The 15,655-nt window shown below is 39.3% G+C and overlaps 1 protein-coding gene across 25 annotated transcripts in view; it reads right to left on the bottom strand.

Moving 5' to 3' along the window:
• EPB41 (erythrocyte membrane protein band 4.1) overlaps positions 1–15,655 on the bottom strand; it is a 238,408-nt gene that overhangs the window by 119,952 nt on the left and 102,801 nt on the right. For all 25 annotated transcript variants that reach the window (XM_017872687.1, XM_017872677.1, XM_017872682.1 and 22 more), the window contains exons 3-4: positions 13,334–13,546; positions 9,940–10,044 (exon numbers count right to left, since the gene is read on the bottom strand). In XM_017872687.1, the coding sequence (XP_017728176.1) occupies positions 9,940–10,044; positions 13,334–13,387 (159 nt within the window). In that variant the 5' untranslated portion in view covers positions 13,388–13,546. The remainder of the gene's footprint in view (positions 1–9,939; positions 10,045–13,333; positions 13,547–15,655) is intronic.

Here is a 15,655-nt window from a genome sequence, read left to right as displayed (position 1 = left end):
TTTTTTTTTTTAATTTTGTGATAGGGTCTCACTCTGTTACCCAGGTTGGAGTGCAGTGGCACAATTTCGGCTCACTGCAACCTCCATCTCTCCGGCTCAAGCAATCCTCCCACCTCTGCCTCCTGAGTAGCTGGGACTACAGGTGCTCACCACCACACTTGACTAATTTTTTTGTATTTGTAGAGACAGAGTTTCACTATGTCGCCCAGGCAGGAGGAAGAAGTTACTTTTGACGGGGAGTGGGGAGGAGTAACAACAGATAAAGGGTTGGAGGTAGTGACTGGAAGGGACACAATAGGGGATTTTAGAGTTCTGGTAATGTTCATTTTCTTATCTTGGGGCGTTTACAAAGATGTGTTCACTTTTAAAATTCTCTGGCCAGGCGCAATGGCTCACGCCTGTAATCCCAGCACTTTGGGAAGTCGAGGCGAGCGGATCACAAGGTCAGGAGATCAAGACCATCACAGCTAACACGGCGAAGCCCCATCTCTACTAAAAACACAAAAAATTAGCTGGGCGTGGTGGTGGGCGCCTGTAGTCCCAGCTACTCAGGAGGCTGAGGCAGGAGAACAGCGTGAACCCGGGAGGCAGAGCTTGCAATGAGCCAAGATCGAGCCACTGCACTCTAGGCTGGGCGACAGAGCAAGACTCCATCTCAAAAAAAAAAAAAAAAAATTATTTGGGATATATATGTATGATTTACACCTTTCTTGTGTTATGTTAAACTAATATGCAGTAAGGAAATAGAGAATAATATATGTAAACCAATTTCTCAAAGAGTATGGTTACAGCATGGAAGAAAGGGTCAGAGCTACAGAAAAAAAAGCAGGATCTTCAGATGCCCCCTAAAATAACAATTCTGAATAACCTAGTTCTATCTGAATATTTTCAGTGGTATGGATTCTTTCTGAAGAGTCCATTTTATCAATCATATCTCGAGAATTAAATACATTAACATTTTAAGCAGAATTTAAGCTTGTGCATTAAAAAGAATTACATTCCTTCTCTGGCTTAAAAAACAAGTTTCCAAATAATATAGAGATGAAGAGCAGCAATATCCTGATACAGATACTCATTCATTCAACTGAAGTATTACCTGTCTCCCATGGGTTCTTCTTTCAAAACACCTTCTCACAAGTGGTTTCTTCTACTTGAAATACTCTCTCCCTATTTCTTCATCTGGAAGATTTCTGACTGTCTCTTATAATTCATATCTGTTATTACCTTCTCTAGAAAAACACTTCTGACTCACCATCTATGTGGGTGTCCATCTTACTGCTATTGCCTAGTCAGTTTGGGAGCTCCATGAGGAAAGAGACTGTCTTTTATAGCTCTGCCCAGCACAAGGCAGATACTATCTGAACAACAAATGGTTATGAATGAATGAACAAAGAATAGATGAATGATGCTACTGAAATAAACCAGGATAGATTAATAAAGTTGCAACTAGAGAGATGGCGTTTAAAGAGGTAAAATGAATAGGAGCAGATATAGTTTGGATGTGTATCCCCACCCAAATCTCATGCCAAATTGTAATCCCTAGTGTTGGAGGTGGTGCTTGGTGGGAGATGACTGGATCATGGGGGCAGATTTCCCCCTTTGGTGTTGTTCTCGTGGTAACAGTTCTCACAAGATCTGGTTGTTTCAAAGTATGTAGCATCCCACCCCCTCTTCCTCCCGCTCTGGCCACATGCCAGCTTCCCCTTAGTCTTCTGCCATGATTCTAAGTTTCCTAAGGCTTCTCCAGAAACTGATGCCACCATGCTTCCTGTACAGCCTGCAGAACCATGAGCCAATTAAACCTTTTTTCTTTATAAATTACCTAGTCAGGTATTTCTTTATAGCAGTGCAAGAACAGACTAACACAGGAGCCTTTCATATCTTTTGCAGCATTTACAACCTTAGGTCATAATGTTTTAAAAAAAGAACTCCATTCCCTGAGTTAGTCATCAACTACCCTTACATGGAGGTTCTAAAACCCCCACACATACACATAAGAGATCTATACAAATCCTTGTCTTTTGAGGTAAAAGACTTTTCTACAGCTCCAGAAGTCTACCTGTCTTAAGGAATAACAATCATCTATGCTGCTGTTAGGATGTTGACTTCAAATCACTGCTCCAAGATATGTTACAGAAACTCTAGAGCACAGGTAATTCTAGGTCTCATTCTTTAAGTACTAAGATAACACACAAATTAATAATAATAATAATAATAAACAAAAAACTACATTTAAATTCACTAGAAGTGTTGACCCAAATCTCTGTAGCAAAAGACAAGATCACAAATGCAGCCTCTCTACTCTGAAAATATATCTACAAAATTCCCCTTCATCTTTCTAATTTGCCAGAAAATAAAGACACAACCGTGACTGCCACTTGCCTTCAAGGCCAGACATGAATCAATGAGAAACAATAAATCCTTTCAGATGACTATAAACTAAATTACTCATACTCTTGACTTAATAGGCACTCCACTGGTGGTTGCTCTTTGCCCGTGAAGGTGAGCAAAAGACTTCTGGTTTGACTGACGATCTTTTCAGAGCTGATTATCTGACTCTAAAGGTAAGAAAATTCATCGACACAGAAAATGGATGGAAAAAGACAATGACTACATACTATTGAATTGAATGTAGTCCTAATTTAAAATTCTCATTATTGACCAGAAGAGCACAAGTTTTCTGCTTACAGATGAAATTTGGAGGGAGGGGGAATTAATGTAAGCGACTTTTCTCCCAAGGAAAAAGTCCTTGATTCATTAGTAAATAATTCTAAGCAGGAATAAAATATAGGAAGCAACTATTTAACTGATAATTTTGATTCATAGTGGCAACAAATCTCTCACAGAGCTATAGAAGTTTGCTTCTGGGCTGGGCGCAGTGGCTCATGTCTGTAATCCCAGCTCTTTGCGAGGCCGAGGCAGGTGGATCACCTGAGGTCAAGAGTTCAAGACCAGTCTGACCAACACGGTGAAACCCCGTCTCTACTAAAAATACAAAAATTAGCTGGGTGTGGTGGTGGGTGCCTGTAATCCCAGCTATGTGGGAGGCTGAGGCATGAGAATCGCTGGAATCTAGGAGGTGGAGGTTGCAGTAAGCCAAGATGGTACCACTGCACTCCAGCCTGAAAAAAAAAGAAGTTTGCTTCTTACTGCTTTTCCACTTATCTTGCCAGACCCTAGCAATAGGCCCATTATCATGCAGTGAATAGGAAAAGTGAACAAGCAAGCCACTCCATATGAGGGAAAACTTTCCTTCCTGCTAAATGTACTCAACTGTCTACAAACAAAGCACAAAGCTGTTAATGACAGAAGTTACATCTACAAAGGACAAATCTTTACATACACAAAAAGAAGACACCAGAGAATGGAAAGAAAACAGTTCTCTCTCATTGTATTATGGCTCACATTTTTTTCTACAACATAAACTAATTCTGTAGAGGAAACAAAAAAACTACAGGTGAAATGTAAAATCAAGGAAAGGAGTAAAAAGCTAAATAAGAAAATAACTTAGGAAGGGGCAGCAGGCAAGGAGCTACAGGAGTAAACTGACTATGCAACTAGAGGATGTCACTCTGCCTTTATGTCCTTCAGTTTCCTCATCTGTAAAATGGGAGGGTGAGCCCCCAAAGCCTGTATAGCTCTATTACCTTCTGTATTTTCAGAATGGCAGAAAACTTAGATGACCATGATTTACTATGAACTTTATGGATTCAATCATTTAACAAGTATCTGTGTACTTCTAGAGAGGGTCTTATCTAGAAATTTGGCTTGACAGTACATATACATGGAATGATAGTGTTAAACAAAAATTATGGAAGGCCATTGTTTTGGTCTAAGCTTCTTCACTGGCTCCAACAGATCAGGCCAAACCAAAATGGAGTCACTCACACTAAATACCACATAATCAAACTGAAACCTAAAGGAAGTGGGTAGATGCTAAACAGACCAGTTTTTCCTGAAAACAGGAGATTCCAGTCTACCTGAGTCAGTTTAACAAGGAAGCCCTCTCTGCTTTAGCATTTAGAAGAAAAGTAACGACATAAACTAATCAGCTTTTTCCTATTATTTGGTTTCCTTATTCCTACCTTACAAAACCCACTGTTCTGCCATTGCTTATTGGGAGCCCTCATTCTATTTTGTAGAATGGAGGCTGCCTAATAATACTTGAATCACAAATAAAAGCCAATTAGATCTTTAACTAAATTTGTGGTGATTTAATTTTTTTCTAATAGATAAAATAAAGCCATATAGTCTTGCTAAATACAATCAATTTTAAGTAAAAGATACACTGTTCTTTTGTACATCCTAAGAAAAGAACAGGTAGAATATTCAACCCAAAGGATGCTCCAGAATGCATCTCTAGATTACAACACACAAATCTTTTCTTTTAAAGTCAAGGCCTTGATTAATTGGTAATTTCATTTGAAAACAATAATAGCATCTTTTTTTTTTTTTTTTTTTTTTTTTTTTTGGGAGATAGGGTCTTGTCCCTATCACCCAGGCAAGTGCAGTGGTGCACTCATGGCTCACTGCAGCCTCAACTTCCCAGGCTCAGGTTATCCTCCCACCTCAACCTACTGAGTAGCTGGGACTAGAGGTATGCACCACCACACTCAGTTAATTTTTTCAGTTTTGGTAGAGACAGGGTTTCACTAGTCTCGAACTCCTGGGCTCAAGTGATCCGCCTGCCTCTACATCCCAAAGTGCTGGGATTACAGGTATGAACTACCATGCCCAGCCAATAATACTATCATAATAATAATGATAATACCTTATTTTTGTTGAATGCTTACTATATGTCAGGCATGATTCTACATGCTTTCATATAGATTATCTCATTATCATTCTCATTTTACCAATGGGAAAACAGGACAAGTAACTTACCTAACTTGCAACTAGTATGTGGCAAAGCTATTCTCTCAAGTGTAACAATGTGTCTCACTTTTTCAATAAACATTTGTGGAAGGCCTATCACATTACGGCGAGGCAATATGCTAAATAACAATCTTTAGGAAATCAGTCTGGTAAAAAATAGACGTGGGCCCAGAATAATAGATGAAAATCAACCCACACCAAGATATATAATTGTGAACTCTCAACTTCATAAGGACAAGAAAAAAGAAAAGATCATACTCACTTGATTGTGTAAAGGAGGAGGGAGAGGAACAAAAGTCATATAAAAGATCAAAAATCAAAACGGCCCTGGCCCTTTCAAGAGCAACACTAGAAACTAGAAGACAATGAAGCAATGCCTTCAAAATTCTGAAGGCAAATAATTTCAAGCCTAAAATCCTATACCCAACAAAATTTACAATCAAATGTGAAGGCAGAATAAAGCCATCTTTTCAGACATGTAATGTCTCAAAAACAATTGCATCCCATGTACCATTTCTGAGGAGTAGCACTCTATCAAAACACAAGGAAAAGCAAGGATAAAGGAAACAGGAATAACATCACAGGAAAGAGGCAAAGCACATCTACAGGATGATAGTGATGGGAGATACCTGGGACAGCTGTGTACAAAACAGACCGTGATACCCATCTAGACTAGACAACTGTGACTTAAGAGACAACTGTGACTTAAGAGACAGCATTATTTATTTATTTATTTATTTATTTATTTTGAGACAGAGTCTCACTCTGTTGCCCCAGCTGGAGTGCAAAGGCATGACCTTGGCTCCCTGCAACCTCTGCCTCCTGGGTTCAAGTGATTCTCATGCCTCAGCCTCCCGAGTAGATGGGATTACAGGATTGTGCCACCATGCCTGGCTAATTTTTGTATTTTCAATAGAAATGGGTTTCACAATGTTGGCCAGGCTGGTCATGAACTCAGGAGATCCACCCAGTTCAGCCTCCCAAAGTGTTGAGATTACAAGCATGAGCCACCGCACCCAGCCAAGAGACAGCATATTAAGGAAGGCCTGCCATCACTAAGGTGTTTTTGCTACTGTATTGACCCTTTAACTTGACAATCCTAAGGTAAATCTTCCCCAGATTCATTTTTGTACAAGATTTACCCAGGCCATGTGCTAATGAAGTTCTTACTTTCCCTTCCATGCTCTGCTTCTGAGATCAGCTAAGGACTCTTGTTTTAATAAAAAAACAAAACAAAACAAAACTCTGTTTTGACTTACTTCTGAGCTGGAGGTTGACCATAATAAACTTAGAAGCATAAAATACAGAGTAGCCCATTCCCTTTGACGATGTTCCCGCTGGATATCCTATAAGAACCTGGTCCATACAGACCTGCCGATGCCCTGACTATGACAAGGCCTGTATTTCCCAGGATTCACTTGCCCATTGACTTCCTAAGTAGGGGCTCTTATAAACTATCAGGGAAGTTGAAGCCAGATTATGATTCAGAGGTACCAACTTTTCTTTTCCAAAAATACTTACCAAGGACAATAATGCACTTTTCTGACACAGCCAGGTTTGTACTTTGTTATTAAGCTTTTATATTAAGCACTTTTAACAACACTTTACACCTAAATATATAAGTGAACATAAATAAAGCAATTTAACATTTGCTCTTTAAAAACTAATTATGGTCGGGTGCAGTGACTCACGCCTGTAATCCCAGCACTTTGGGAGGCCAAGGCGGGCGAATCGCCTGAGGTCAGGAGTTCAAGACCAGCCTGGCCAACATGGTGAAACCCCGTCTCTACTAAAAATACAAAAAATTAGCCAGGCATGGTGGTGCATGCCTCTAATCCCAGCTACTTGGGAGGCTGAGGCAGGAGAATCACTTGAGCCCAGGAGGTGGAGATTTCAGTGAGCACAGATCACGCCATTGCACTCTAGCCTGGGTGACAAGAGTGAAGCTCCGTCTCAAACAAACAAAAACTAATTACAATAGTGACAAGGCACAGTGGGCCATGCCTGTAATTTAGCACCTTTGGGAGGCTGAGGCAGGAGGATTGCTTGAGCCCAGGAGTTCAAAACCAGCCTGAGCAACATAGTGAGGCCCTGTCTCTACAAAATACAAAAATTTAAAAATTGGCCAAGCATGGTGGTGCGTGCCTATGGTCCCAGCTACTCGGAAGACCGAAGTGGGAGGATCGCTTGAGCGTGGAAAGCAGAGACTGCAGTGAGGAAGATCGCACCACTTCACTCTAGCACAGGCAACAGAGTGAGACCCTGTCTCAAAAAAAAAAAATGAAAACCACTATAAAGAAAATAAACTTGGTGACAGGACAGAATATAAATCGCAATAATGGTGAAAATTTTTCAGTGTAACTGAAAATTTTGTCCCAACGTGGGCCCTAGAAGCTCAACTGTAAGTGGAAATTATTTCTTCTGCTGAATGGCTTTAGATGAGTCAGCTTCTAGAAATGTAAGTATGCTTGGATCACAGAAAAAAATATTTCCAGCCATATTTTGTAGATGTAGGTACTCGGTGACTTCACATGCCAAATTAAAGGATTGTTAATTACTCTCAAATCAATTTTGGTTGTTTTTTCCCCCAAAATGTAACTATTCAATTTCTGGTAATCAAAATTATCTTGCTGAGCTTACAGAAAACACTTTTCAGAGTATTTCCCTTGATTCATGGGAGAATTTTCTTTCTTTCTTTTTTTTTTTTTTTTTTTTTTAAGACGGAGTCTCGCTCTGTCGCCCAGGCTGGAGTGCAGTAGAGTGATCTCAGCTCACTGCAAGCTCCGCCTCCAGGGCTCATGCCACTCTCCAGCCTCTCGAGCTGGGACTCTGTAGCTGGGACTACAGGCGCCCGCCACCACGCCCGGCTAATTTTTTGTATTTTTAGTAGAGTAGTAACCTGGTTTCACCAGGTTAGCCAGCATGGTCTCAATCTCCTGACCTCGTGACCCGCCCACCTCGGCCTCCCAACGCACCAATTCATGGGAGAATTTTCAACGCCAATTCATGGGAGAATTTTCTAGCTCACAGTTGTAGAAAGTTTTTCACTGTAGTTTTGAGGGCATTGTTTTGTTTTTAAATTAACTTCAGTGTTCCCTTACTAATGGGAAATAGTGGTTTCAATTAAGGCTAGAATTTTTTAAATTATTCATTGAAAAATTATAGTTGTATATATTTATGGGGCAGAAAGTGATGTCATGACTTTTTTTTTTTTTTTTTTGAGACGGAGTCTCGCTCTGTCACCCAGGCTGGAGTGCAGTGGCCGGATCTCAGCTCACTGCAAGCTCCGCCTCCTGGGTTTAGGCCATTCTCCTGCCTCAGCGTCGCGAGTAGCTGGGACTAAAAGCGCCCGCCACCGCTCCCGGCTAGTTTTTTGTATTTTTTAGTAGAGACGGGGTTTCACCCTGTTCGCCAGGATGGTCTCGATTTCCTGAACTCATGATCCGCCCGTCTCGGCCTCCCAAAGTGCTGGGATTACAGGCTTGAGCCACCGCGCCCGGCCTATGATTTTTTTAATACCATGTGAAATGATTAAATCAAATGAATCAAACTATCCATCATTTCAAATATTTGACCTTGTGATGAGAACATTTGAGATTTACTCTCTTCATGATATTGAAATGTACAGTACTCAAATATTAGCTATATTTACCAGTACAAGCTAGTTTGGGCCTTAAGGGAGACAAAGTAAAGGTTAAGTCTTTAAAGAATAATATTAACCTAGTGCTCAAACACAGTTCTGTTTGAGTTAGTAGTCATTCATAGAAGGAACAAATTTTTGTAAACTACTTAGGTATATTCTACAAATAGACTTTGTTTAGGCAAAGGATAATTCCATGTCTTCTAGTTTGCATTATCAAACTCACACAACCTAATCTACAGTTTGCAGACGTTAAAGGCTGCTGCCCTTCAACTTTTCTTAATACACTTAAATTATCTTGGAGAAAGGATGAACTTAAATGGCTTAAATTCAGTGTCTACAAGACTCCAGGATCCCCCACTTTACACCCACCCCCCAACCTGGCCATATACGTCTCCAGATTCATCTGTTACTCTATTTCTCATACCCTGTGTTCACCTAGGCTAGATGGCTTTCAGTTCCTGAAATGTCACTCTCTCAACTCCAGTTCTTACACAAGCCATTCTCTCTCCACCTCACTTGCCCATTTTATCCTTCAGGTCTCTCTCAGCTAAGGCATCACCTCCCCAGAGGAGACTTCCCGGGCCATACTCTCCCCTGACAACCTGTATTTCCTTTTGTATAGTGCTCATCAAACCAGTAATTAATGTTATCTTCATAATAAACTGGAAGTTCCAGAGGGCAGGGACTATGTCTACCTTATTCACAGCTGCATCCATATCACCTAGTACAGCACCTGCAAATACTTGTTAAACTGGACTAAAGCTTTCATCATTAGATTTATGTTAAATATTTGTAATTTTCGATTAATTGGCCCAGGAAATAATTCAAGTATTCTGAAGTGAAATACCTGACTTTAAACCTTTCTTCCCTCCTCCAAGTCCATTCTTTTACTTCCTTCAAAAGTTAACAACTGGTTTCCTTTTAGGTTGGAGGAAATGTCAGATTCATTGTTATGACTGTTTCAATAATATTGGGATTTTACTCTGTTTCATAATGTTGCTTTCAAATTATAATTATAATTATGTTTAATTATATGTCATTATAATATTAATAACAGATCATCCATTCAACAAATATTTGTTATAAACCTCCCATGCATTAAATACCAATTGCATAATATATTAAGTTATTGACATCTACAGTACTTGCTTATCAGTGCATCATACCTCTTTACTTTCCTTGCCTTTTAAAAACATACAATATATACTTTATTTCAATGATGAAAGAATACACCAGCAATGGTCTTTTCTTTAAAATGTTAATTCTAGAAGAAAAACAGCAGGAAAATCTAAGAAATAAGAGTAGACAGGAATAACTCTAAGAATACTGGCTTAGAGAAGCAGGTATAAATACATTCTTAACAACAAAAGAATTAAAACAATTTTTTTGTCAGCTTCTTAAATTGCAAGCAGTCTCCTCACCTTAGAGGTTGTGTTATCCCAAATGGCTAGACCAAAATAGTCTTCTTCCAAAAGATTGAGATGCTCACATACTCGTTTAAGCAAATCTTGTCCCTTAGCATGTTTCTGCAAAGATATACGTGTCTTAGTTGAGTTCAGGTTTCTTCTTCTTTTATTTTTTTCCCAGAAGAGATGGGGATTCACTCTGTTGCCCAGGCTGGAGTGCAGTGGCCTGATCACAGCTCACTGCAGCCTCAACCTCCTGGGCTCAAGTGATCTTCCCGCCTCAGCCTCCAGAGTAGCTGGAACTACAGATATGCACCACCATGCCTAATTTTAAAAATTTTTTGTAGAGACAGTCTCATTACGTTGCCTGGGCTGCTTTTGAACTCCCGGGCTCAAGTGATCCCCCCACCTCAGCCTTCCAGTGTGCTGGGATTACAGGCATGAGCCACTGCACCTGGCCTGAGGTTTCTTCTTATTTCTGTACCCTTCATGAAATAAAATAAAATGTCACTTTCCAATTTCTTCTTTTATCTTTGGTTACCAACAAACTTTCAGGTGGCTACATAGTTTAAGCAGAAAGGATGATTTATAAAATTCCTGTTCTTCAATCTGTCAGTTTACATATGTAATACACATATATTAGATTGGAAATTGTGTTACAAATCAAAGTAAAATTCTACCTTCCTTCCATCTCATATTCCCCATCTCCATCCTACACATCACATTCTTTATTTTTGGTGCAATATTTCCTATAGCATGCTATGAGCAACTCTCAGTTACTGTGACTACTTAAATTACTGAATCAACTGTCCACAGTGACATTTAATTGTAGCTATGGAAATCATTAGACTGTATCATGTTCAGACCAAATGTCCCAAAGAAAATAAGCTATGCCTCAACTCCCCACAATATCTTTCAGAAAAATGAATAAAGTAAAATTCTAGATAGCCAACAGACACTACCTGTTGGAGTGGCTCCTTCAGTGGTGCCAGGAATCATTTTCTTAATGTTTCTTAACCTAGAAAGTCAAACCACTTCCAAATTTGGGTTATTTTACTCCTATTTATAGGAAGAAAATATCCTAACTTAAAGACTGAGATTTAGTCAGAAAGTCCTGGCTCCTCCATTTACTAGCTAAACAAGCTGAGTAGATTCAGTTAACTTTTCTGAACATTAGTTTGCTCAGCTGTGAAATGATAAGAATATTTACACTCATCCTACCTCGTTATTGGAATTATTTAAAAATAATCAAATATGTGAATGTCTTCTGAGAAATACATATGAAAATACTTCAAAACATTAGAATCATTTTTTGGGCAAACATATATGACACGTCCTCCTCTCAGTGAGATGAGTTATTTTTAATGACTATTAATAATTCACATAAATGTTCATCCATTGTCAGTTTTAACTCATCTATATCAAATCATTTTCTTCTTTTTTCTCCCATGTTTTCATTCTAAATGACAGAAGATGATTTGAAAATGCTTCATGTATTTTCCCTAATCCCTTATTCATAATTCTAAAATCCAAATTTGGACTTGAACTGTAAAGAGGCTATTTATAATCTTCATTCATCCATCTTAGAATGAATCTTCATATATCTTACCATAGAAATACTATGTTTGATCATGTAGGTGCTGCTACAGACACTGCTGGGTGTAGTATAGAATACACAGAATATGTACTTATTCTCTTGCTAAACTTCAAAATATTCTGAATTCTAGTTTTTTGTTTGTTTGTTTTTTGAGATGGAGTCTCGCTCCATCGCCAGGCTGGAGTGCAGTGGCATGATCTCGGCTCAGTGCAACCTCCATCTCCCGGGTTCAAGCAATTCTCCTGCCTCAGCCTCCCAAGCAGCTAGGACTATAGGTGCGTGCCACCATGCCCAGCTAATTTTTGTATTTTTAGTAGAGACCGGGTTTCACCATGTTGGTCAGGATGGTCTCAATCTCTTGACCTCGTGATCTGCCTGCCTCGGCCTCCCAAAGTGCTAGGATTACAGGCGTGAACCACCGTGCCCAGCCTCAAAATATTCTGAATTCTAAAACACATCTGTCCCCAACGGCTTCATATATAAGAGATCCATATCTGGATCTTGGTCTGAATGGGAAGAATGAGTGTAAAATAGCTTTCCCCATCTCTAAATTAGTTAGTGCAAGAAGCAGAAAAAGCAGACCCTAAGTCTCTAGTTAGGTGTATAGTACCTGTTTCAAAGTACAATTACATCTTTCTTGATTTCCTTTTTAAATTTAGAGAATACCTATTAGTAAATATAGCGTAATATTTTAGATGATTTGTGCTTGAACATATTTGCATTTGCTCATAAACAAGGTGATTAACAAACAAGGCTGGATGCGGTGGCTCATGCCTATAATCCTAGCACTTTGGGAGGCTGAGGCGGGCAGATCGCTTGAGCCCGGGAGCTCAAGAGTAACCTGGGCAATATGGTGAGAATCTGTCTCTACAAAAAATAAAAAAAATTAGCCAGGTGTGATGGTGTGTGCCTGTAGTCCCAGCTACTTAGGAGGCTGAGGTGAGAGGATCACCTGAGCCCAGAAGGTTGAGGCTGCAGTGAGCTGTCACTGCACCACTATACTTCAATCTGGGCAACAGAGCAAGACCCTGTCTCAAATAAATAAATAAATAAATAAATAAATAAATAAATAAAATAATTTGTTGCACATATATGTGAATTACATGCTTTGTCAATAAAAGTTACTAGTAACAATTAAAACAATTGCTTATACATGAAGCATATCATAATAAATAACTACTGTTCCAGTTTGAAAACAGATTTTTTTAAATTTTCAACTTGTCCTGAAGGAGCAAAACAGTAACTGAATAACTGATATTTTCTTCAATCCTGATTCAACCACTTATTCTTTCAGAAAATAGAAAATTTTAAGAAATGGCATTTACTGGGCTTAAAGACTTACTCATCATCTTCCCATAACCCCACCTCCAGAAAATCACCATTAATACTTCTGTCCACAGAAATAATCATTAGCGGTTGGGCGCAGTGGCTCACACCTGCAATCCCAGCAATTTGGGAGGCAGAGGTGGACAGATCAGTTGAGGCCAGGAGTTCAAGACCAGCCTGGCCAATATGGTGAAACCCTGTCTCTACTAAAAGTATGAAAAATTAGCCCAGCATGGTGGCACATGGCTGTAATCCCAGCTACTCGGGAGGCTGAGACAGGAGAATCACTTGAACGTGGGAGTTGGGGGCTACGGTGAGCCAAGATCGCGCCACTGCACTCCAGCCTGGGTGACAGAGCACAACTCTGTCTCGAAAAAAGAAATCATCATTAGAGTGAGTCTTATTGTGGGCAAAATCACCACTTACCCAACTCTAGGTGAAACAACCTGTAAGAGTTCTGATTGTTGGAAATGAAAACATACTCACCTCCACAACACATTCATAAACTGTGTCATCCAACAAAGAAACCTTGCAGTGCATGTTCCTGTGTTTTCTGATTGATTTTTGGGAAGCTTTTAATTCTCCTTCTGCTTTTGATTCAGGGCTTTCTTCTTTTACTTCTATTTTGGAGCACTCTTCAAGTCCTTCTCCTTCCTTAGTTTCAAAATCTGGATCTTCTCTGAGTTCTTCCTGAGCAGGCTACATTGACATCGCCAAGTCAGTAATAAAGACATTTCACAAAACATGCTGTATATGCTTTTACCTATAATAATCTTACCAACAAAAGCACGAACTAAAGCAAATATAGGTGACATTAATATTAAATAATTATTTTCTATAAAAGTAATATGATCCCCCAAATGACCTAAAGACTCTGCTAGTATTAAAACTTCTCAGGTAGAATCCCATCAAATCAAAAAATGAAAATTTCAGGCAAACCAGAGGTTACCAATCCATTGCTCTTAGCATTATGTATTCTTCCTGACCAAGCCATTACATGCTATTATTAAAGTTTACAAAAACGTTATTGTCTCTGCCCATGCTCCTCAATTTTAGCAAGGTAGCCTTACAAACTGCAAAATAAGATGTGACTTGTTACATATTCTAACTTTTAAATTAATTTTAATTCTAAGAGAAATGCTTGGGACAAATTTTATATCATTAAGCAAACATATATAGTAGGCTAAAAATTTTAACTACCAGTTAACACCTTTCTACCCAATATTAATCATGTTAAATGCAAAGAAGATTCAATGAAGGAAGAGTTTCCTGGTGCAATCTTAAATTATCCCCAAATAATACCGATAAGTAGGATAACATTTTTGGTATACATTTCTTTTTGAGACGCAGTCTCGCTCTGTTGACCAGGCTGGAGTGCAGTGGCGCGATCTCAGCTCACTGTAAGCTCTGCCTCCTGGGTTCATGCCCTTTTCCTGCCTCAGCCTCTCGAGCTGGGACTCTAGCTGGGACTACAGGCGCCCGCCACCACGCCTGGCTAAGTTTTTTCTACTTTTAGTAGAGACGGGGTTTCACCATGTTAGCCAGGATGGTTTCAATCTGCTGACCTCACGATCTGCCCGCCTCGGCCTCCCAAAGTGCTAGAATTACAGGCGTGAGCAAATGTGCCCAGCCAGCATACATTTTTACTTGTACTTTCAATACAACAAAACTACTGACATATTTTTATCTAAACCCGACTAATTCTTTTCTTTTAAAAGAATATGTTACTTCCTTGTGTAACAGCTGGAAAAAAAATTAAAAGAAAAAAAGAATGCATGGTTGACAATTAGGAAAAAGGAATTAACTATTTGACTCCAGCATTAAATACTGGAAGTAATCTAAAAGACTCCTTCCCATCTTTCATGACCCTCTCACTGCAACCTCAGGAAGGCCCTTCATTGGCTATCCTATCTATCTATGCCCACTCTACTGTCTTTCGTATCAGTACTCTGGTGCCTTCATAATTTATTACAATAAATAATTATTTTTATTTACTACTTTTTTTGCCTTTTCTATTGAAGTCCACAAGGGTAGAAATCATGTCTGTTTTATAATAATAATAATACCAAACATTTATACAACAATTACAATGGGCCAGTTACTATTCTAAGAAAATTACTTATGTGAACTCACTCAATCCTCACAACTACCCTGCGAGGCAGGTACTATTATTACATCCCCACTTGACAGAGGGAGGATAATAGTACCTGGCCTGCAGGGTTGTAAAACTGAGGCCAGAGAAATTAAGTAACTTGCCTAGGATCATACAATTAATAAGTCACATACCAGTCTGGCATGATTTGTTTTCTTTTTTTTTTTTTGAGACAGAGTCTCACTCTGTCACCCAGGCTGGAGTGCAGTTACATAATCATGGCTCAATGCAGCCTCGACTTCTCAGACTCAAGTGATCCTCCTACCTCAACATCCCAAGTAGCTGGGACTACAGGGCAGCCACCAAGCCCAGCTAGTTTTTTAATTTTTTGTAAAGATGGTGCTTCTCCATGTTGCCCAGGTTGGTCTCGAACTCCAGGGCTCTAGTGATCCTCCTGCCTCAGTCTCCCAGAGTGCTGGACTTACAGGCATAAGCCACCACACTCAGCCCCAAAAATCCATGATTTTAAACCTCTTCACCATACTGTAGTTTTTATTTACCAAGGTATATCCAGCCTTGGGCCTGGCACACATGGTAGGTTTTCAATAAACATTTGTTGAATTAATAAATAAACATTAAAATTTATGTAAGCTTCCAAAATTCCGAGCTCTTCTGGATGAAGACTGGTACAATCCTATATTTTATATAAGTATATA

This window comes from Rhinopithecus bieti, unplaced genomic scaffold, assembly GCF_001698545.2.
Source record: "Rhinopithecus bieti isolate Rb0 unplaced genomic scaffold, ASM169854v2 scaffold_7649, whole genome shotgun sequence".
Lineage (NCBI taxonomy): Eukaryota > Metazoa > Chordata > Mammalia > Primates > Cercopithecidae > Rhinopithecus > Rhinopithecus bieti.
This window is presented reverse-complemented; position numbering and strand designations above follow the sequence as displayed.